At 31.1% G+C, this 22953-nt stretch overlaps 1 protein-coding gene across 1 annotated transcript in view; it reads left to right on the top strand.

The window, feature by feature from the left end:
* Positions 1 to 22953, top strand: part of LOC134706601 (adenylate cyclase type 1-like) — a 76675-nt gene that overhangs the window by 42192 nt on the left and 11530 nt on the right. The window contains exons 9-17 of the mRNA XM_063565673.1: positions 11084 to 11136; positions 11990 to 12131; positions 13264 to 13361; positions 15658 to 15742; positions 19091 to 19186; positions 20067 to 20326; positions 20801 to 20921; positions 21148 to 21267; positions 22776 to 22925. Coding sequence (XP_063421743.1) covers positions 11084 to 11136; positions 11990 to 12131; positions 13264 to 13361; positions 15658 to 15742; positions 19091 to 19186; positions 20067 to 20326; positions 20801 to 20921; positions 21148 to 21267; positions 22776 to 22925 — 1125 coding nt within the window. The remainder of the gene's footprint in view (positions 1 to 11083; positions 11137 to 11989; positions 12132 to 13263; positions 13362 to 15657; positions 15743 to 19090; positions 19187 to 20066; positions 20327 to 20800; positions 20922 to 21147; positions 21268 to 22775; positions 22926 to 22953) is intronic.

Here is a 22953-nt window from a genome sequence, read left to right as displayed (position 1 = left end):
ACGCGTGTTTCGTCTACATAAGACTCATCAGTGACGCTCAGATCAAAATAGTTAAAAAGCCAAAACAAATAAAGTTGAGGAGCATTGAGGACCCAAAATTAACAAGTGACAAATCTACAACAGATCCATCAATTGATTCATCAGTGAAGGTGATGCCCGGATGAACATACACATTATATTCATGATTACTTTAAATATAAGTAAACCAATGGTAAATCTGAAAACTTGTGGGAGTAAACTGTTGTTCTTCCCTTGTTAGGATTCTAACTCATGCTATTGAGATATCGAGACCACACCGCCTTTACAGTGCCAAGCGCTCTATATATAAACGCTCTAGACCCCTGGGCTACCTAGACTGAATCTATAATATATATTCGTTTTAAATATATAGTTTCGAAACCCTTTAATATGATTTTTAGAATGGGATATGCTGCTGAATCCATTGTTTTGTCTTTTTAAGAAAACAAACAACTTCATTTACGCTTCAATGGTTTCTTTTGGTGGCATTTTTCATGTTGTTTGATAAGAAATCAAATTGCATATAATATTTATCAAAGAAAGCCTAGATAGATATAGGAAGATGTGGTGTGAGTGCCAATGAGACAACTCTCCATCCAAATAACAATTTAAAAAGTAAACCATTATAGGTTAAAGTACGGCCTTCAACACGGAGCCTTGGCTCACACCGAACAACAAGCTATAAAGGGCCCCAAAATTACTAGTGTAAAACCATTCAAACGGGAAAACCAACGGTCTAATATTCCTAGATATTCCTTTGTTAATCACTTATATTGATTTATTTCACTTGTAACTTAAGTCGTCATAGATACCAGGACTGTAACTTTTTACTCTCATATTCGGTTTTTTTAACAGTTATTTTATTGACCTGTTGTACTTCTGTCTTGTCATTTGAAAAACGATATTAGCATTTCAAACATTCATGCGTCATTGGACCAGTACTCAAAAATAGCAAATTTTAAAGTTTCAACAATTGAAGAGCAGTAATTCCAAGTAATATCCAATAAATAAACACAAAACCAAGTTTAGAAACACATTCAGGATATCGGAAGAATGCGTGAAAAATATGGTTCGCTTATAACCAAAATAGCCGTTTATAATAGGAGACAAATTACCTCTCTCAAATTCAAATTCTAAAGTATTCGATTGAGATTATTAAATGAACATTCGGTTACGTGGATTGTGCTGTAATGTTATTTAATGTCTGACAGAAGTGATAAGTTTTAAACCTTCTTTAATGTCATTTTATAGTTACATTTTTGATACAGTATACCAAATCAAGTCATGCTTCAAATTAATATTAGAAAATATCAATAAAATCTGTGATTAGGAAACATAAAAGTTCCATTTTTATGCAGAAAAGTATTTATAATGTTAACTGAGCCTAACAGTCTTGTCAATATTGGAACTGGTAAAATATACCAAGCAGCATATGAATAAAGGGAATCAATTTAAGCTGATATGAAACATTAGTTCGATGTAATTACTACTAAAATGTCGTGAAATATAAGACGGTTTGATGATAGCTACACAATTACACATTCGTTTTTAAAGATAAATGAACGATTGAGGTGTAACCTTTATGAATATTATCAATTAGTCAGTCTTTTAAAATATTCAAATCTATATTGAATTTCTTTTCTCTAAATATTGTTGTTATTGGCGTTATACCGTTTTTAAAAGCAGATGTCTTTACTGTCACCAAATGGCGTCATTTAAGTTATTGACCGATTGATTACTTGAACTCCAAAAGATAAAAATTTTGTTCACTTTTACATTCTTTGGTTGTTTGAAGATAAAGTTAAAGTATGGTATTGTTTGATTTCATATTGAAAATAGCTTTTAAGCGATTAAACTATCCTTTAGCGCAATATTTAAATTGATAAACGACTGTTTATATCCTTCCTAATTGACCAACTTATATTTTTGTAACATTGTAAGTTTCCAGGTGCAGCGATACTGTTCCATAAGTGGTTGTTTAAAATTAAACAAAATCAGAGACGTAATCGGTTATTCGCTTGGGTTTGTTTTTCAAGAAAGTTGATTGTGTATTCTTATATTTTAAGTTTCCAAAATAACAAAGTATTGAATACATTTAACAATTGTTTATTTAACTTCAGCATGATGGTACTTGCAGTTTGATCTGTATTTAATCTATTGATAAGTGATTTTAACATACTCTCACTAAAATGTTTTACAATTTACACGTCCACTTTTCAAATTCTGGTTAATGCCAATTACACCTTTTATATTTGTTATGGGTTAATTTTGCACATACCCTGTTGTTCAGTGGTTTTCGTTTGTTGGTGTGGTTCATAGGGCTTCCTCGTTTCTTAAATTTATTCGACCGTTCGATTTCCTGTATGTAGTTATTTTGAGGTCGTTTATAGCGTGCTGTTCAGTGTGAGCTGCCTTTTGCATTTTATGTATCGTGACTTGGATGACTCTAACTTATATTATTATAACACCTATATATTATTAACATTTAAACGGAAAATGACAGTCTTCTTGCGTACCTAAGATTTAAAAAAAAAAATAAAAAAATCTGAATAAACTGATAACGCCATAACAAAATAATTAACAGTACAAAAGACAAAAACACAACAACATGGAAAACCATAGACAGGGCAACACGAAACCTACGACAAGCCGGGGAATATCTCTGGTGCTCTAGAAGAGAAAGCAGATCCTACTCTGGATGTGTTTCCCGTTTCTTAAGCACACAAAATACCAGCGATAAGGAGGAAACACTACTGGACTCTGGTTACCATAATTGGAACAGAATTCGACCAGAATCATTTATACAGAATTAAGTGACATTTTAAAGTCGCATGTATATACCATTCAATACTTGTCGAGAGAGCTTTCAACAGCTCCTTTGCATAAATAATTTCCAAATAAATTACTTAAAATTTATATCGATGAAAGTTCAAGTCAGATAAGATACATTAGAATGGCGACTAGTCTATACTTTGATTTAATCTCACATGGAATCAAATATAATGAACACATTATACTTAAAACTGACCGAGGTTTTGTCGAATGGCGGAATAATGTTTTCCCCCTAATGTCATTGATCAGAAAGGGAGTGTATTAGTGTGTATTGTACACGAAGCCAAAATATTCATGTTTCAGTTCTTTTATGGTCATATAAATTTGTTGGTTTTCCTCAAAACTCTCAAGAATTGACCAAATTCTCAAAAATTGACCAAGCTCCTCGATTCTGAAGCAGTAAATAAAAACAAGATAAGAATAAAGAAAACATTTAGGTTGATGATACCGCGTTACAATAATACTATTATCGAAAAGACCACTTGAAAAAGTCGAAGATGTCTGCCAAGAATATTTTTAAGACAATCGAAATGTTTGCAGTATGATGTTTACTTTGATTTCTAGTATGTTGGTTTTATCTTATCTGATATATTCTTAATTTAATTTTATGGTGCTATGATTGTAACCAATTAATGTGAGCCATCATATTTCCGCTTTTGTAATTGAATTTATATCATGTTTGGTTTTTAATTATACACACTGTGTGGATTGTTTGTTTGAGATGATAAACATAATAAAACTGTCCATATTCCTGTAGGCTGAAACTTCAAGGTGTGATTCATTATTTTAATTGAGTGTAAATATATAATGCAGACATAGAAAATATTTTTATCATTTTGTTTAGCTACTACACAACGCAGCATCTCGATATCCAGTGCAACATCACATTTCTATTTGATACACTGTTTGATACATTTTAATTCCAGTCGAATATCAACTTCCAGTCTACTTAAAACAGTACACCGAGTACAACTTCTTGATGATTTTGCAGTATCAAACAAAAGCTCCAAAAACATTCTAATCATTTAAGATTTAATGAAAACAGAAACATAATGGGAAATTATAAGCGCACATATTTATCTACAAATGTATCAAAATAACGAAAATTGGAAAATAATTAAAAGACATGATAAGGCTTATTTTTAGTTTCTTTTGATTTGAAATTCGCAAAGCATTATAAATTCATTCCGTAATATTCTCAGATAGTTGCCAACGAATATCACAGTTAGATATAAAGAAATGATATGTTTCAACATTGTGTAACTTATTTTATAGCCTTCGTTATCATTCACTTATACACAGTGTAGATACTATTCTGTACGCTATCCGGAAGTCGCGATTTTCGAAGCGAGAATTTTTTGGATAGCATGTGAAATTTGATGGATATACTGAATTAAACGGTAAGTGGATCATCTGTACATTGCTTAATGATTAATTCAGCTGACATCGATATTCTCAAATGGTTTAGAATTAAATTAAGCACATTCTTTATTCGTATCTCTGTCCTAATCAATAGATTTTCTAGTGCATCACTGAGGACAATCAGTCTGTGAACCTAAAAACAATCTTTTTACCCTCTTAGTGTACAAATTAACGTAAATACCAGACTTAATTAACTAAATGAAATATATTTCAAGTGGTGGTAAAAGTTTCAACCAGATCTTTGAAGCCAGAAATAAGAAAATAACACTTGTTTGAATTTCTCACTGTACGATCAGTCTCGCTTGTATATTTTGAAACTGTATGATCAGTCTTTATTTCACTGTATTCTAGTAGTGATTTCAAAGTTATTTACGATACATTTAGAAGGTGTCATTTTTCTAAATAACACAAATATATCTTAATAAATTCACATCCTAAAAACTTATATGAAACATGTTTAGCTTAATAGGGTGTACTCGACTTACTATATTCAGTACAAGGATGTTTAAATGTTGTTAAAACAAGAGGAAGGTTTGTTGTATGTATAAGTTTCAGAACTGTCCTCCGTTATACTTAAAATTTTACAAACGCACAGATTTAATTGTAATACAAAAATGCATGTATTTACACACATCGAGGCCGTACTGTAGCCTATAATTGATCACAGTTACTTCACTTTGTGTTGGGAGTAGAGCTATTTCTGTGACACCCAATTGTACAACACTTTGCGGGGGTTTATAATGATAATGAAGTCCGTCTCTCCGTTCGTTCGTTGGACAGTTATAATATGTTTGGCCGGTTTTGTAAGTGCATCTCCTCATTTACCACTTAATGTACAATGGGGTTTCCAGCCATTTTTAAATGGAGAGAGGGTCCAATCCAGGAGAAAAGGGGATTCCAAATATATGTTCCCATACAAATGCATTGGTAGTTAAAAAGGGTTTCAATCCGCCGGATCTCCTTTTTTTTATCCGTCACTGATATGACTATTAATTAATCTTTCCCGGATTCCTTATCATAAATTATAATGACTGTATTGTGCACCGTCTATTTCGAATTTAAGTAAACATCTTTTATGGGGGTTCTTTGTATAAGATACGGACTTTGCACTATATGGGGCACCTATCAGGTATTTCCAACACCACCTCCTAAACCTATTATTAAAGTTATGAAATTGCTCAATTTTAATCAATTAATGCAAATATGCACCTTATATTTCGATTTTTTGGTGAAAATATTTTTCATGTTTTTATATCTAAAATGCGGACAATGCCATAGCTTTGTATTGGGCGTATCTATTTTATATTCACAAATTCCTTCAGACACTTAACTTTATGCATCTTTTTTAGATTCTTTATCATTTAATTCAATTGTGCACCTCTTATTTTGATTTTTTTGTGTATGATTCACATTGGGGAATTATGAATTTATTGTCCTTCTTAATTTCAGCAGGTATTAGCTTGAAGTTGTTTGTTCGGACATTTGTAGAAGATGAAACACGTGTTGCCACTTTCAACTTTAATTCTTCTGAATCATGACGAATTATGCAATGATCTACCAGTTCTGCAAAATCTCTTGACCGTACATTTGTGCAATAAAAACAGCGAAACTATGTCATTGGATTATCCTGAAAAGGAAATATATCTTTTGTATACTTGAATGCATTACAGCATTTATATTGATTTGAAGTTAACATGTACATTTCATTAACAATTTTCAAATAACAAAGTCAGTAGATATTAATAATGTGCCTCCTTTTCACCCCATCCCAAAGTTTTGCTCAGGGTCGACTAATACCAACTTTTAACCTGAATGTTTCGGCGGACGGTGTAAATAGTGTTTTAAAATGTTATTATAGCTAAAAAGATAACTGCAACGATACACTATTACAAAGTCCACAAGCAAAATTTAATCATGTATTGATTTTTAGGCGTTTGATTTTAAACAAGACTGACGGAACAAAAAAAACAATTATTTTGCAGTCTACAAAAATCATCATATCTATATTTATATTGTCTTATGAACGATATTACACTTTAAAGTTCCCTGGACAGTTCATAATATCATATAGATACGTAGATACCTTCAAATTGCCTTGGTTTTTTTTCTTAAAAATCACGACTGGTCATACAGTAAAAAAAAATGAAATCGCTACTAGAATACAGTCAGTTATGGACTGATCGTACAGTAACTTATTTTGGGATCCTCAAGGAAAACATATTTTTTATGGGAAATACGAATGTTCTACTTAAATACGAAACGAATATTGAAGCAGTATATATTGAACTTTAAACTGATGCAAATATTTGCAATAAAAGGTTATTTGTTTTGTACTACGAGAGCAAAATTGGCCATCGATTTCACTTTTTTCTATCAAGTTGGTATGATGCACACGTATATTTTATATTCTAGTGCATGTTTTTGTTAAAGTTACACATATTTAGGATGCTTTACATACCTTGAAGATGTTTAAAGCACTTTATAGATATAGTTGTAAACAAATGATGAGAAAAGTCACCGTAGGCAAAACTGTCCTGTTAGCCAGTTGGTAGTCATCACTTCGAAAATCGCGACTTCCGGATAGCGTACAGAATAGTATCTACACTGTGTTATATATACATGACTTTTTGAAACAACAAAATCAGCTAAAGATATTGAATATCACGACCAGTAACATAACTTTAGAAATCCCAATGAACATATACATTTCCCTTCCGAAAGGCTCCTTCCTTGTCTAGGTTCGGTTGCTCTTTTGATTCTTTTCGGTTTCATCATTTGTTTAAAAGAGGGACGAAAGACACCAAAGGGACAGTCAAACTCGTAAATCTAAAACAAACTGACAACGCCATGGCTAAAAATGAAAAAGACAAACAGAAAAACAATAGTACACATGACACAACATAGAAAACTAAAGAATAAACAACACGAACCCCACCTAAAACTAGGGGTGATCTCAGGAGCTCCGGAAGGGTAAGCAGATCCTGCTCCACATGCGGCACCCGTCGTGTTGCTTATGTGATAACTCTTTGTGTTGAATGTTGGATTTCCAGGAGACATTATTGGTTGGAGATATCATCTTGTGTATTATTCCCACTGTGCATTTCATTGTTACTCGGGTAATCAATTAAGACATTTGCAATATATATTGTGTAGAAAGATGTTAATGTAAGTGAATATTGTTTAAGGGAAGACCCTTATTGGTATTCACTTTGTCAAATATAGAGAATCATGACAAACCTGAATTTGAATAAACAAAAAAGTTCATCTATATATATTTGAAAACATGGCATTATATGCATTATCGTAGATAACAACACTGACTTGGTTTTATAACCTAATCTGGTGTGTTTTCAAAAGCAAACTCAAAAGTAAAAAAAAACATCAAACGGACGGATAACAAATGTCCTGTAAAAAGTAAAAACACAAACATACTGAACTCCGAGAAAAATTTAAAAAGGAAAATCAAAAATCAAAAGGCAAAATCAAAAGTCCAAACACATCAAACGAATGGATAACAACTGAAGTAGAAAATGGTGGATTGAACCTGGTTTTATAGCTAGCTAAACCTCTCACTTGTATGACAGTCGCATCAAATCCCATTACATAATCAACGATGCATGAACAAAACAAACATACTCAAAGAGTAAAAATGTAAAAAAAAATAGGGGTACAGCAGTCAATATTGTGTTATCACCTTAATATCACTATAAAAACAACAAATAAAACGAAGAAGCACAAAAAGGCATACACCAAATTGAACATACTCATATTGTTTTTCTTATGCGACTTAATTTACCTATGTAAAGTCTACCCATAAAGGATAGAAGGTTTTCAGTACTGGTGTAAAATTGCGCGTTTGAAATTCGTACAGGAAGACATAAAAATAATTTTGTCGTTCACAGTATGACGGCATGAAATGCAGAGTCACATGAAGTAGATATAACAAAAAACAGACTTAACAGTAAAAGTAATAATAATAAATAAAATAATTGTGTAGTTCAAAGTATGACGGGATGCATAAGTACAGTTTCACGTCAAATGTATATCATAAAAAACAGACTTAACAGAAAAGTAGTAGTATTGAATAAAATAGTTTTGTCATTCATAGTATGTCAAGATCCATAAGTAAAAGTAATATCAATAAATGAAATAATTTTGTCGTTCAAAGTATGATGTTTTACATAACCACAGAGTCACTTCAAAAGAATATCTCAAAAAACTGACTTAAGGGGGCTCCTGGGTATAAATGATTTTTTTTTTCTAATATAGGATTTCGCTTTATTTTTTCATAAATGAACTTTATCATATACTTAAAAGAAAAATGAAATAAAAAAATGGGGTCACCGTTCAATTAAGCTAAAATTTGCATCTGGAAGAAGCATACATTTTTGTTAATGTCCTTTTATTCTGTTGAACTAATAGGAGAAAAAGAGGAAATATCGAAATAAAAAAATAACCTAATATAAGAAATAGCTTAAATTTTACAATTATTTAGTTTATGTACAGGTTATTTGAAAACAAAAATAAAAAATATAGGTCACCGATGAGTTAAAAACGATATTTCAAATTTAAGGCCAAAAAATTGCATTTTTGCACCAAAGGGAGATAATTTGGAGCTTTTTCAATTTTTAAAGTCATCTGGGGCCAAACCAAATCATGTTTTGGGTTTGTTTTTTGTACCATATCATTAAGTAACCACGAATAGTGTAATAAATAAAAATTTTAATGAAAAAATAAAAGTTTAATTTTTTGCTAAAATATTTGTACCCACGAGCCACCTTAAGGGCATACGATACAGTTACAGGGGAGGTAATGACGTTGCTAACGTAAAATGTTATTTTCGCGACGTCAAACTGTGACATATCGGGAAAAGATGCATTTTTCGACTGATTTTTATCATTCAAACTGATTTAATTCGAAAACGAGTTCATGGACCCCTATTTTTCAAAACAGCAATTTGTTTCATTTTGCAGGGAGATTATGTGACCCAAATTTTATAAAACTGTAAATAGAGAATTTTTTTTTAATTTTGATAAACATGCAGCAAAAAATGACGTATTTTCCTTAATTCATGAACATTTGAAAAATATGAGTTATTTCTGAATAAAAAATGCCTAATTTTTTAGGATACTTATAAAATACAGAAATTACCGATCATTTAACAAAAACAATTTGCATTTATTTTTTATAACAAAAAAGTTATGTCTTTCTTTCGAAAAAGAAATTACGGCCACAAATCTGAATTTTGAGCAAATATGCAAAATTTCGACCTCATTTTACTCAAAAAGTAGCACATGAAGGTATATGTTTTATTACATATTTGATTTAATCAGGTAAAAAATAGCCTATATGCAAATTTCCACGAACTTGTAAATACAGGATCAAAACTGTATCGTATGCACTTAACAGTACAAGTAAAATTAATAAAGACTAATAAAAGAATACTATAACACGTCATTAAGATGATAACTAACGTCAGTACGCAAAATCTATACTTCAAGACCATCTTGTATTATTTGTGAAGTTGATACGGAATATTTATCAACAAGTTCTGGGTATCTTCCGATGAACTTTTTAAGAAAAAGGACGAGACGTTCTTTGACATACCCCTGGTTCATCAACTTTCTGCTCAGACACTGGTGACGTTTTACAAAGTCTGAATAGGAGCTACAAGCTCTTGAATACCTGATAAGTTGGGAAATGTATATTCCATATGCAGGTGAAGTTGGTATATTACTACTAAGGTGGGGGAAATTGATAATTTCAAAATTAAAATCGTCTCGTTTGTCATAGATTCTGGTACTGAGATGACTGTGTATGTCAAATTCGAGGTATAAGTCTAAAAATCAGGCGGAGGAAGCCGTGTCTGTAGTCTCTTTAATTTCTAGTTCTGGTGGATATATTAATGAAACCCAATCAGAAAAGTTCGGATTGTTAATGGAAAGAACATCATTAATATATCTGAAAGTGAAATTTAATAACCTGGCGTCTTTGATCTTCTTGTTTTTAACAAGTGTCTGAAGGAACTCTGATTCATAAGAAAGTAAGAAGAGGTCGGCAAGGAGAGGCGCACAGTTCGTTCCCATAGGAATGCCGAAAATTTGTTGAAAAAGTCTACCTCCAAATTTAACAAATATGTTGTCAATAAGAAACTCCAGCATACTGATCACTTGTTCCTCTGTGTAGTATGTTTTTTCTAAAATAATTAACAAAATATGCCTTATGGTATCCCAAAGTGATAAATTTATAGCGTATTTTATGATGAAAAGCATTGTGGATTATTTCTCTTAGACGGTTTTTCAATTTCACAACTGAATTTGTAGATTCATTTTCTGATATGAACTGACATTGAACGGTATATTTTTTTCTGCACCAGATACAATAATTCGTTCAATAGAGAAATCGCCTAAACAAATAAAATTGAAGCTTAAGACAGCCTCTGACGATGTTCATGACATCTGTCGAGCATCCACAGAAACAGATAAAAGATTTAATAACTAATATGTACACTTAAGTCATTTTCAAATTTTGATCAGTTGGGAAACATGAACCAAAACAAAAAAACACCCTAAAAACAAAACAACAACAACTGCAGTAAAATGTTTGATTTGAAGGATAAACTACGTAAATTGTAGGTTTGTATTTGAATAATTTATATCGTGTTACCACAAAATGTTTGTTGTGAAATGATTCTTGTATCTATTATCAAGATTCCGTTAGTTATATCCTTCTGTCGCAATTTGTATTTCATTATTACAATACAGTTCTATCAGATGATATTGCATTAAATACATATTTACATTTATTCCAGACAAAATTTGGTTATTCAGTAACAGACAAACTTCGGAAAGCTTTCAAAGAAAGGTATGTGGGTGTGTTTGTTTCTTGATAATATTCGACTGACTAGAAAGTAATCAATACAATATAGGAATGTAAGGAAGTCATGATTAGATGAAGTTTCTTTGCTGAAACATTACCGTTTCTTTAGAGAAAAATTTGATCCGATAAATGAAATTTGATAAATAAATCTGTATTTCTAACTTCATTTAAACGTAAATTGTCGGTGCAGTCTTTTAAATCATGACAATTTGTATGCAGTACAGTGGTATGTATTGCAGACTTGGTTAAAACATTTCAAAGTAAAAGAAACGTATTATATATTTGTTAGAACACAAAAACATTATCCTATGTGATGCGTATAATTTGATTATGAATTATTGCCTAAAAACGTCAAACATTATACAATTGCATGATCCGAGAACAAACATTTAATTAGTCTGAGTTATTGTTGTAATCTTTTGTGTAATATCTTCATCGTAAGTAATACAACTACGAACTATGCAATCGTTATTGGGGCAATGCATTTGTATTAAAAGTTGTTTAGTTTTCAATTTTCTATTGAATGAATCACCTCAGCCTATTTATAGGTGCCAATTTGATTTAGATAATTATGAAAACGATTTGACGAGATGAATATAAATCTTTATATAAAACAACTTATGTTGATTATCAATACTTTTCTTATCTAAAGTCTGACATGACGAGGTTGAGCATTTGATAAAAAGATTCCCCCTTATCATTTGCTTTATTCATAAAAAAAATCATTCTTTGTTTGATTATTTTCCCAATCGAAAGGAGTTTCTATTTAATAGCGTTAGAAATTAAACGTCTTTTTTTATTTGACGTAGTATATAAGTTAATTTGTTTCTGGTTTCAGACATTCTAACAAACCACAACCTCAGGACCGTGTTAACAAATACCTGGCCTCTGCATTGACAGCCCGGAGTGTAGACAGAGAGAAGAGAGATCATGTCAACGTCTTTACTTTACGATTTAAGGAATCTTCGAAAGAACGAAGGGTACATTTGATACTTAGTATACAATTATGTAAATGATTTACGTAAATGTTGACACTGCCCAATTTAATACACAAGGTATAAAAACCCCATCAAGTATATCGTTTTAATTTCAGACGAAAACCAATCTGATTTTAATTTAGCGAAAACAAAATGAATCATTGTTTACTTAAACAGTGCATGGACAGCCATTTATGATTACGTTTTATACATTTATATATAAAAAAAGATGACAAAAATAGGAAAAAGGTTGGCTCTGAAAAGACAATGTCTGGTCTTTGTTCTTCCGAATATAAATTGTGTGTACAAACTTCCCGACAATTCTCTTTTAAACGAAACGAGAATCATTGTTATAATATTTTCAAGAATCACTGTTTTCAAATTTTTGATCTAATACTACGAAGCAAATATTAATCAAATTTGACTAAAGTACTCTTTTATACAAGTCCCTCAATTGTGCTGATTGAATAATGCATATGCCTGCCATACCATAGAAATGTTTTTATTTTTATCGACCATTGATTTAAAGCTGTGACGTCAAACTTGGCTATCTTAATTGAATAAATATGGTTGAAAACCTCCCACCAAACATTCCCTATGTGTGTTGATTGTGCTGTTCTCTGCAATATTTGTTCCTTATTAGAGGCAAAAGTGGTTTATCGATGTTCACTGTAATCATTTAGTTATTGTCAAAGTTAAAGTTTATTAAAAGGAATTGAAAAATATAGCTGTTATTACATCACATCATGTACTCTGAGTACAGCCAATCATGTAACAGTTTAAAGGCATGACAGGAACTAGGTGCATTCTAAATCAAACACTTCCTTGGAATTTAAAATTTCTCATTAGTCGGCAGATTGAGATAAAGTAAACAAACACCTACGTTTTATTTGGTATGGTCAGCTAATATACAGTTTCAAACACTTATGATTGTCCAGATTGTCCCTCTACTGTTTAATTAATCATTAAAACTCACAACAATTATTAACATAAAGGAAATTTTCAAAAGCCGAAAGGTTATTATGAACCTTAAATACTTCTAACATGATACTTTTCCGTAATATGGACGAACAAATCGGTTTATCGTACTGATACAATTGATACGTAAAATATAACTTTTTTCTTATTTTTGTAGTACCATGCTGCAGATGACTTTGCTTTTAGTAGTAGCATGATATGTTCCTTAATCATGCTTCTATGTACAGCTGGAATGCAAACAGTTGTACTACCAAGGTAATGATTTGATATAATGCTTTGTCAAAAAGTTCGTTGCATTGACATTAACAGTACCAAATTTACTGTTCCAGTTGCGTTTTTGACAATTAGTATCTCCTTAGTGATGCTCGCGGCCATAATATTCGAAAATTTAAAAAAAAGAGTACATACCTGATTAAATTAGTAAGGATCCATTGTTAAGACAAACCTGGACAAATATTTAGAAATAAATCAATGAATGTATTGTTATGTTATTTTCGTTGTTAATCAAATCAGATTACACAGGCAAAATTTGCTCACATGAATTTCACATCAATCTCACGTGAAATTCACATGAAAAATTTCATGTGAGATTCACCTCTATCGAGCTTATACATGAAACTCACGTGAAAATATTTATGTGAATTTCACGTGAATTTGTGATTCACGTGAATCTGATGTGATATTTTTCACATGAATTTCACGTGAAATTTACAACAATTTTTTTTTACAACTTTCATGATCTTAATTAAATTTGAAAATTTAGATGTTATTTGAAATATTTTATTTTAAAAAATTCATGTGAATTTCACATGAAACATTTTTACGTTTCACATGAGAATTATGTTAGACTCACAAAAATTGTTTTCACGTGAGTTACACGTATAAGCTCGTTTGAGGTGAAATTGATGTGAATTTCACGTGAGATTCACATGAATTTAAATTCACGTGAAATTGATGTGAGTGAAATTTTCCTGTGTAAGGATGCAGAACTTCTGATTAATGATTAAATTGAATACTAATTTACACATTTGAACCTTGCATTAGGTGAAAAATTGGTTCATTGTTTAAAACTGTATATTCACCGCTTTTATGATTTTTCTTGTACTTTTGGTTTGCTTTCTCATTGATGTTAATCCGACATCTTTTTGTAGTCCCCGACCGACTGTGTCCCTCTGGTATCTTTCGTCCATCTTTTTGAAGGGGAATGTTTGCACTCTGTCCGTTTGTCTGTCTGTCTGTTAACCTGCCTATTTGATATTTGGTATAAAGTTGTATTACAAGTTACAAATTAAGTTCATTTTTTTCTCTCGATCTGATGAGTATGTATATGGCCCACGTTATTCTTATAATTGAGAACGCCAGACGTCTGTTTCGTTGACATAAGACAGTTACGAGTTGAACATTGGCAAATATTATGACGATTATAATAGTAAGACCATCTTTGTTAGAAAATAAAACCTAATGTTTGAAAGGTTTTAATATTTTATGAACATCGAAAATACCACATCAATGATAGTGGGAGTCGAAATAGACTGACAACACCATTGCTAAAAAAGAAAAATACAAACAGAAAATCAACATTTCACAAAACACCACATAGAAAACTAAACAGTGAGCAATACGAAAACCGCCGAAACTGTGGGTGATATCAGGTACTCAACAAGGTATGCAGATTCTGCACAACACGTGGCACCCGTCATGTTGCTCATGTTGTAACAAACCCGGTGATAAGTTTAATCCGTACGTCACATTCGAGGATAAGGGGTGGGTATGTAGCTACGACAATTGACACATATCCGTCGTCCTCTGTGAAACAGTTATACCATAACGGTCAACCAAACCTTGATGACATCTGTTAAATTTACGGAGGGAAGATTTCAAATTCACTGCTTGGAACTCTTGGTCAAGTAGCTTCCTTGCCAATATCAACTCTCAAAATAATGATGAAAGAAAATCCAAGTACTGGAATGTTGCTACCAAAAAAGTGGAATATTCAAAATTGGGAGGCTGAAATAATCCCTATTGTTGTATATTTTTTCACCAACCCTCATTGTCAGTTCTAGGCAAGTCAAGATATGTGACGGACAGTTTAATGAATCTGTACGCAACACAATATAAAAGGAAAATTTGGTGCTACACAAAAAGATATTAAAATAAATGTCTGAATGCGACTTACTCCTATGATAACGATGTGTTCGCTGTCTTCTTAGCATGCCTTTCTCAATATCGTTTCATTTAAACAACGAAAACCTTTGTAATTATTATCTCTTGCTCTGACAATTTGTCATTTTTCAACTTTGGTAAATTATTTTAAAATAGGTTTTCTAGGAGAAATTCTATAATGAAAACTCAACCAGTATCAAAAGCTATTTAGTTATTCAATTAGACAAATCACCTCCGAGGAATTTAAATACCCTGACAAACTCGTAGTTTATCTCTTGAAATTTGGTATTCCCTTTTAATAAATAAGCCAAAACCATTTCATTGAGACAATTGGTTTCAAACGATTTCTATAATATTTGAAAAAAAAGTTATTTTCTTTTCTTTGCAGGACTATATTGTTACTTATGCTTTTCCTGGCCTCATTTGTGTGGATATCTCTAATCTTGATGTTACTTCTCAGTGTTAAACTCAAGGTCAGTAATGAAAGGTTTATAATTACGAACAGAATTGTGTTTCTAGAAAGTTATTATAGTTATTCAATAAGTCATTGCATAGAGGATTAAATTACTATAAGTGAATAAGATTTTGGATATAAACAGAAAAGGTTGATGATTTTACCCATTGCATAAATAAGTATGGACAATTATTGCTTGGATTTCATTATGAATAACATACATAATTTATAGGTAGATGTACAATTGAAAATTGAATTAAGTCTAATCTAAAAAATAAAAATGCTGAAAATCATTAACAGTGAATATAACCACGGTCAAACAAGTGCAACGTTAGAATACCGATGTTCAAAAGTCATAAATCGATTGAGAAAAAACAAGTCCAGGTTACAAACTAAAACCGAGGAAAACACATCAGCTATAAGAGGTAAACAACGAAACAACTGAAACACTGAAGTGCAACAAAAACAGAAGATAATGTAACACACACAACAACTGCCATTTTCCTGATTTTGTACAAGAAAACATTGTGGCTGAAACTGGTTTTATGGCTAGCCAAACCTCGCGCTTTATCTGGCAGAATTAAATATACCACTAATACATTTAACGTGCCAATAAGAAAAGTTCTGAGAAAAGTTTTTATAATGATTATGCTTTGTAAGGGACATTTCCATAAAACAAGATGGTAAATGTTTAATTCATGAAAGAACTTAAATAAATTATACATTGGGGAAAATCGCAATTGACAAAATCATAATGCATAGGGGAATTCTCATGAACGTTAACTTTCACAGAATTTCTATTGAAATGGATACTCTCCCATGTAGGACCAGCGTTTTATCTATTGAAACAAGGGTATTTATAACTGAATGGGATGATAACAAAATTGCAGAGAATCATACAATGAATTAATCTCCTCTTTTATATTCAATTTCTACTGACTCTATTGCACTTATCAAGATTTTAGATAAAATCATATGAAAAATTTCAGATTCTAAACATAAATCTTCTTTCATTAGATAAACATTTTCTGCTTTCAACATAAATCTTTTCTTCAATCGATCTGTCTGACATTTTACTTTAATATCACGTCATCTCTCGCTCAGAATTATGTTATCACATTTAAATTAACACTAAACTGACTTTGATTTTCCGCCAGATAACATCTCCTTTTCAATTAAATATCAAGTAATTTTTGTTATCACTATGGTACTGCATATCATCAAAATGATTCGTTCCCAGTGAGTTGTATGCACCCAGCACAACTTGACGTAACCTAACATCCAAAGAGTTAGAAAACATCCATTACTATTAGCGCTTTAGGTAGTATCTAAACAACTTTTCGATCAATTACACTGACACTTTATTTTCCTTTCATTAAATGATGTTTTAAGTTTTTACGGTGTGATTATGGTAACCATCAAACAGATCAAAAATACATATACTTAAAAGTCTGACAACTAATTCTACCGGAATATAGTTTATAGCGATTACATAAAGTATAAAACAACTTTTTTTTTGGTTTTAAAGGGTCATTATCTATGTTCACCAATTAGAATCTTACTCTTAATTATAATTTATTACATAGTTAATCGTAAATATGAATTATAAAAAAACGTCTGGGATAAGCAATTAACGATGCACGGACTCGATAATATGTACCAGCCTTTCGTTCGTACTCTAATGTAGACGCCATGTAATAACCAGCGAGGTGACCTCCAAAAGATAGCCGACGGTCATATGACTCGATATGAACATAATATACATACAAATAGAAAGCAAACACGTGCAATTGTATGTCTGTTTAACTTCGTTTAATATGTAAGATAAATAGGTCAATCAGCGTTTTACCTGTATAAAAACTGATTTTGTTTTTAAATCCAAACAGTCAACAGAATAATTTACTTTTGTTTCACTTTTAATGTTAACAGTACTTTCCTTTTAAAAGCTGAACATGAACCCTATAATATACGTAACCCAACTCCAGCTTATGAAATTAAATTGAAGGTCATATGAATACAGATTCTTTAGGTATAATTTATCATTTGTGAATAATTCATCATCGATGTTGATCCCAGGAATAGATTACCTTGGCCGTATTTGGCACAATTGTTTGGAACTTTTCTTCAATGTTCTTCAACTCTGTACTTGGTTGGCTTTATAACTATTTTGATTTGAGCTTCACTGATGAGTCTTATGTAGACGAAACGCGCGTCTGGCGTAATAAATTATAATCCTGGTATTTTTGATAACTATTGCTTTGCTTATATTGACAAACTTGAAACTAACTGCCTTTTTAAATTATATTTCACCCTGATTAGTTTTTGAACAAGAAAACAATTACAATTTGTATATCTCGTAGTTTATGTCCTTTTAAGAAAGCATCATTAATTTGAGAAGTAATTAAGCTTCTTTATTTTTTGGAGTTTGAAGGAAAGTAATTTGTAACTATTTTAAAAGATCCGTCCACGCTTTGGTTTGATTTACTCAGCCTGATAATAATCTGCAAAGTAGACAATTTTGTTCCCACAGTAAATTGGCAGTCATAATAGTGTCACATTTAGGTATCGAAGGGGATAAATTTAAAATTTCTAAGAATTTCTTTTCACATTTTCCTCAAAACTATACACCATATTTGGTACTTAACTTACTATTGGTAATCTTAACAGTTTTTAAGACAAATTTTAAATGAATCACTTTTATTACGTAGATGTATGATCTGTATATGGATCTACATATTAGAACATTTTGTCGCATGACCACTTACACTAAATACATGAGATTCTTTTATTTCGGTATTAAGCTTCAAATTTGCAAGTTTTACGGTGACATATATTTTCGGATTCATCACGTATTAATTTCCGGTTTACCGGGTTTTCTTAACATTGTTGCAATCATATTATATTAAGGTTACATTTTACTTAGCAACAACATATTATAGATGCTAAATTTAACATTGACATGTGTTTATCTATTTTCATTTATCAACTTCACCTTGTTAAGAAAGTTTTTTTTTATTCATTCCGAATAGAGACAGATATATAAATTAGTGAGCCGTAACTCACTGCATCTTGTTTTTGCATCTCTTGAATTGTTACTTTTAAAATATTTGAATAAAATAACAACAGCATATGGTGTTAATAGTGTATGTGACATAGCCTGACAGTAAACCCATTTTAGAGCCATTTTAGAAACTATGACATCATTTAAAACACATTATATACAAATGATATAAACTAAGCCATTTTAAAAACTATGACATCATTTAAAATTCATTATATACAAATGATATAAGCTGTATAAAAACTTTACGAGTTTTGAACATCGGTCATATTGAAATTCTTATTTTGAATTGCGATTTTCTTTCAGTGTGCACCTTTTGATATTCGTAAATCTTCAGGATTGAGATTGTTTGTTATGATCACTACAATAGTCCTTATTTATGCTACATCTCAAGTTAATATTGTAAGTATAAATACTAGTATTACTCAATGAAATTAGTGATCTCGAGTCAGATGGATGAAATTCTGATTAACAAATATTTATATGTATTGGATGTGTGTAACTATCATTTTTACATAGCAATACCCACAATTCGTGATCTTGAGAAAATGAGTTTCCCAATTTAATCGTTCATTTAAAATCCATGTACTCATTTCCTCACAATGCAAAACAGCTCAATGAATTTAAATGTACAGAAAAAAAACATATCTTGATAAATCATACAATGTGTGTTTTGGGATGATTTAATATCAAAGTCAGAGAGATACGGAATGAGCATGATTGATCTCAGTCACTACACGATAGAGGCATAAACATAACTTAACATCAGAAATCTCTTGAACTTTCTTTTCTGTTTGGTGTTGTGTCGATATTTCCGTTATATTATCTGCTCTAATGGCAGTTTTCCGTGTGGTTTATTCATATCATTGAAGAAAAAGCATCACGAAAACACAAGTCAAAGTGAAATACAAAAAAAATCAGGAAATCAAATGAGCATAAAAAGTATCATGAAAGTATGTGTCCATAGGGTGAGCGTTTTTGCTAAGCATGCATCACCTGCTATGCTAATCCAAAATCAGTCAAACTATCATAATGGCGAACACATTCAATAAATCTACATATCAGAAGACTATTAACCCTGAGAAAAATATTCTATTCGATACTGCTGATGCTTCTATCAAGATATTATTGACCATGCGTCAAACGTATACCTATTGAAGTTTCATTAAGTGAATCTAGTTTTGGAACTGAAAATATTAATTTTCGTTCAGTATACTGCTATATTAGAGAACATGTCATGTAATAAATATTGAAACTTTATACGTTTTCCTTTTTTTTACAGCTATGTTGTAAAGATTCAGCTTTTTACAAAACCTTAACAAATGCCAGTATTACATACATTTCCTCTGATGAACACTTGAAATGTCCACTTCCACAATACATTTATCTTAGTGGTATTATGGGATATATATGCGTTTCCGTTTTCCTGAAGCTTGCAGCTGGAGTAAAAGTATTCATGATGGCAATCATTGCTGCGGTGTATATTGTTGTTATGGAGTTTACGCATGTATCTGTGTTGAATGCATTTGATAACTTATACAGGTATAAACATAAATATGATAAGGTTTCTCATAATTATTATTACATGTAATTACTTTTCATATAACTGTTTATCGATTTTGACAAAAAAAGATTCAAAAGGTACTTCTTACACTAAGAATGACGAAACATTTGTTCTTATCCTTTAACGCACCAGAGTATAAGGAACAGTTAACAAAATTTACCTATATCATGGCGTCTTACATAGTATTAATAGTTCGATAAAACAAATCATTGTTTAAAAATAAAAAACAAATTTTGTTAAACAGACACATATAAGAGGGAACCAAATTTGAACTGCATTGTGTTTATGTTTTGAAACATGTATATATTCAGTCAGATCATGTAGGTTGCATCATTTTTTTCAAATTCTCTTTTTAGCACCAACGGTCCAAATTTAGAAAACTTATTATTGATTATATAATTTATATAAACTAAACTGGTATCAAGGGAATAATATTTCACCTATAATTGTAGACCAGTTATTCCAACTCATGTTATTGGTGCAGTTGTATTGATTGTTTTCATGGTAACCTTGTACCTGCAGGGTCGACAACAAGAATGGACTTCTAGATTAGATTTTCTATGGAAAACACAGGTATCAACTATTTCAACAAATCTTGTTATACGTTTTTTTTCTATATACACAAGCAATACGTTTCATTCAGTCTTGGATGAGTTTATTTACATTCAAATAGTGAAGATGATAAAAAAAATGACGTTTTTATAATTTCGAAAGATATACCTTTCCCTCTAAATTGTATTTACTATTTGTGTACATGTATTATTTTATTTAATATCATTTAATGCATTTCAATTAACAGGCAACTGAAGAAAAGATAGAAATGACAGACCTGCAGACCAACAACAGACAAATCTTGTGTAATCTACTCCCTGCCCATGTTGCTGCTCATTTTATTGATCTACAGGCAAGAAGTAATCTGGTGAGTTCAGACAAACGATGATGTATACATTAAGAATGGACTTTGGTAAAAAGATCCGGATTTCTCATGAAGTGAAATCTCATGCTTTCAACATTCATGAGAACATAATACCTGTTACATTTTAGTCACCTACCGACGAGGTCAAATCAGTTTTCTGCATTTTTGTTCGTCAAGTTTATAGATATTGATTTGATAATTGGTCAAAAGTTTTATCATGACAAGTTACTGATCAGGTTGTAATTTTGTTTTGGTCTGATGATTTTTTGCAAATTTATGGTGCTTGGGCTAAGAAAATTAACTTAAATAATCAGTTTTCAACACTTTTTTGACATGCTTATTATTTACTTGATATTTGTTTACACCATGACAAGCTACAGATCAAATTTGCATTTTCCCCCCAATAAAACGATTGTTTAATCTGTAGGGGAGTATGTATTGCCATGCAAAACTCTCAGAATGTTTGTTAAACAATACACAATTAGACAATACACACTTTTTATGAACAAATACAGGATTATCTTATCAAGCAGTGACTATGTATTCATTTCAACAAACTTTTAATTTAAGCTCAAAATAGAGATGAGCACTCGTTTTAATCAAATTAGATTTTTTTCCAGCAAAAATAATGACAAACGGGCCACTCTGAAGATCGCTTGTTTTGTCTATTTTCATAAACAGTGTCACCCCAATTTCTTATTATTAAAACAAATGTTTATTTCAAGGAAACAGATAGAAATAAATTGTTATAAACGTTTTCTTAACTTTATTATAACTTAAGGTAATTTTAGATAAAGGAGAATAGTTCCATTGGTAGGATATTAGTCGAAAATTTATGTTTCCCACTTAGCTCTATACAATAAATTGCCATTTACATCTTTTTTATTTCAAATAATAATATATATAAATTTTTATCATTTTACTTATTGTTTTTTTTATTTGAAATTCTAAGATTAGTAAAAAAAAGTAATTTCAAAGACTTTAGTCTGCATGTTTAGTTATATTTCAATGATCATTATTAGATTAAGTCTTTAAGAATTTACTCTTGTGAAATGTGTTACTTAAAAGTTTAAAAAGTAGGCTTTTGTCGTTTATATCTTTGCGCTTTTGTATATTTGGGAATATGAGGATGATGGAAATGTAATATGCTGTGTACCGTACAAAACTTTAATGGAATAATAATATATACACATCTATGCTTATTGGATGGTAACATGGCTACCAAAATATATAAGTTCAAATGCAAGTGTTGAGTTTTTCTATAAGCTAAACTAAACCTAACAAAACTAGGTTTACTATAAAATTGAGAATGGCAATGGGGAATGTGTCAAAGAGACAACAACCCGACCATAGCAAAAACAACAGCAGAAGGTCACCAACAGGTCTTCAATGTAGCGAGAAATTCCCGCACCCGGAGGCGTCTAACACATTTCTAAATAGAATCAAAATGAGAAGTCTGTAATGCTACAAATTCTGGTTTTCTGTGTAATTTCAAATGTTTTATATTTCAGGATGACCTCTACAGCCAGCATTACAGCAAAGTTGGTGTGTTTTTTGCCTCGATTCCAAACTTTTCTGATTTCTATATCGAACTTGATGCCAATAATCAAGGAGTTGAATGTTTACGTGTTTTGAATGAAATCATAGTCGATTTTGACGAGGTAAAGTATTATTTAAAAAAAAAACATG

The sequence above is a fragment of the Mytilus trossulus genome, chromosome 2 (assembly GCF_036588685.1).
Source record: "Mytilus trossulus isolate FHL-02 chromosome 2, PNRI_Mtr1.1.1.hap1, whole genome shotgun sequence".
Lineage (NCBI taxonomy): Eukaryota > Metazoa > Mollusca > Bivalvia > Mytilida > Mytilidae > Mytilus > Mytilus trossulus.
This window is presented reverse-complemented; position numbering and strand designations above follow the sequence as displayed.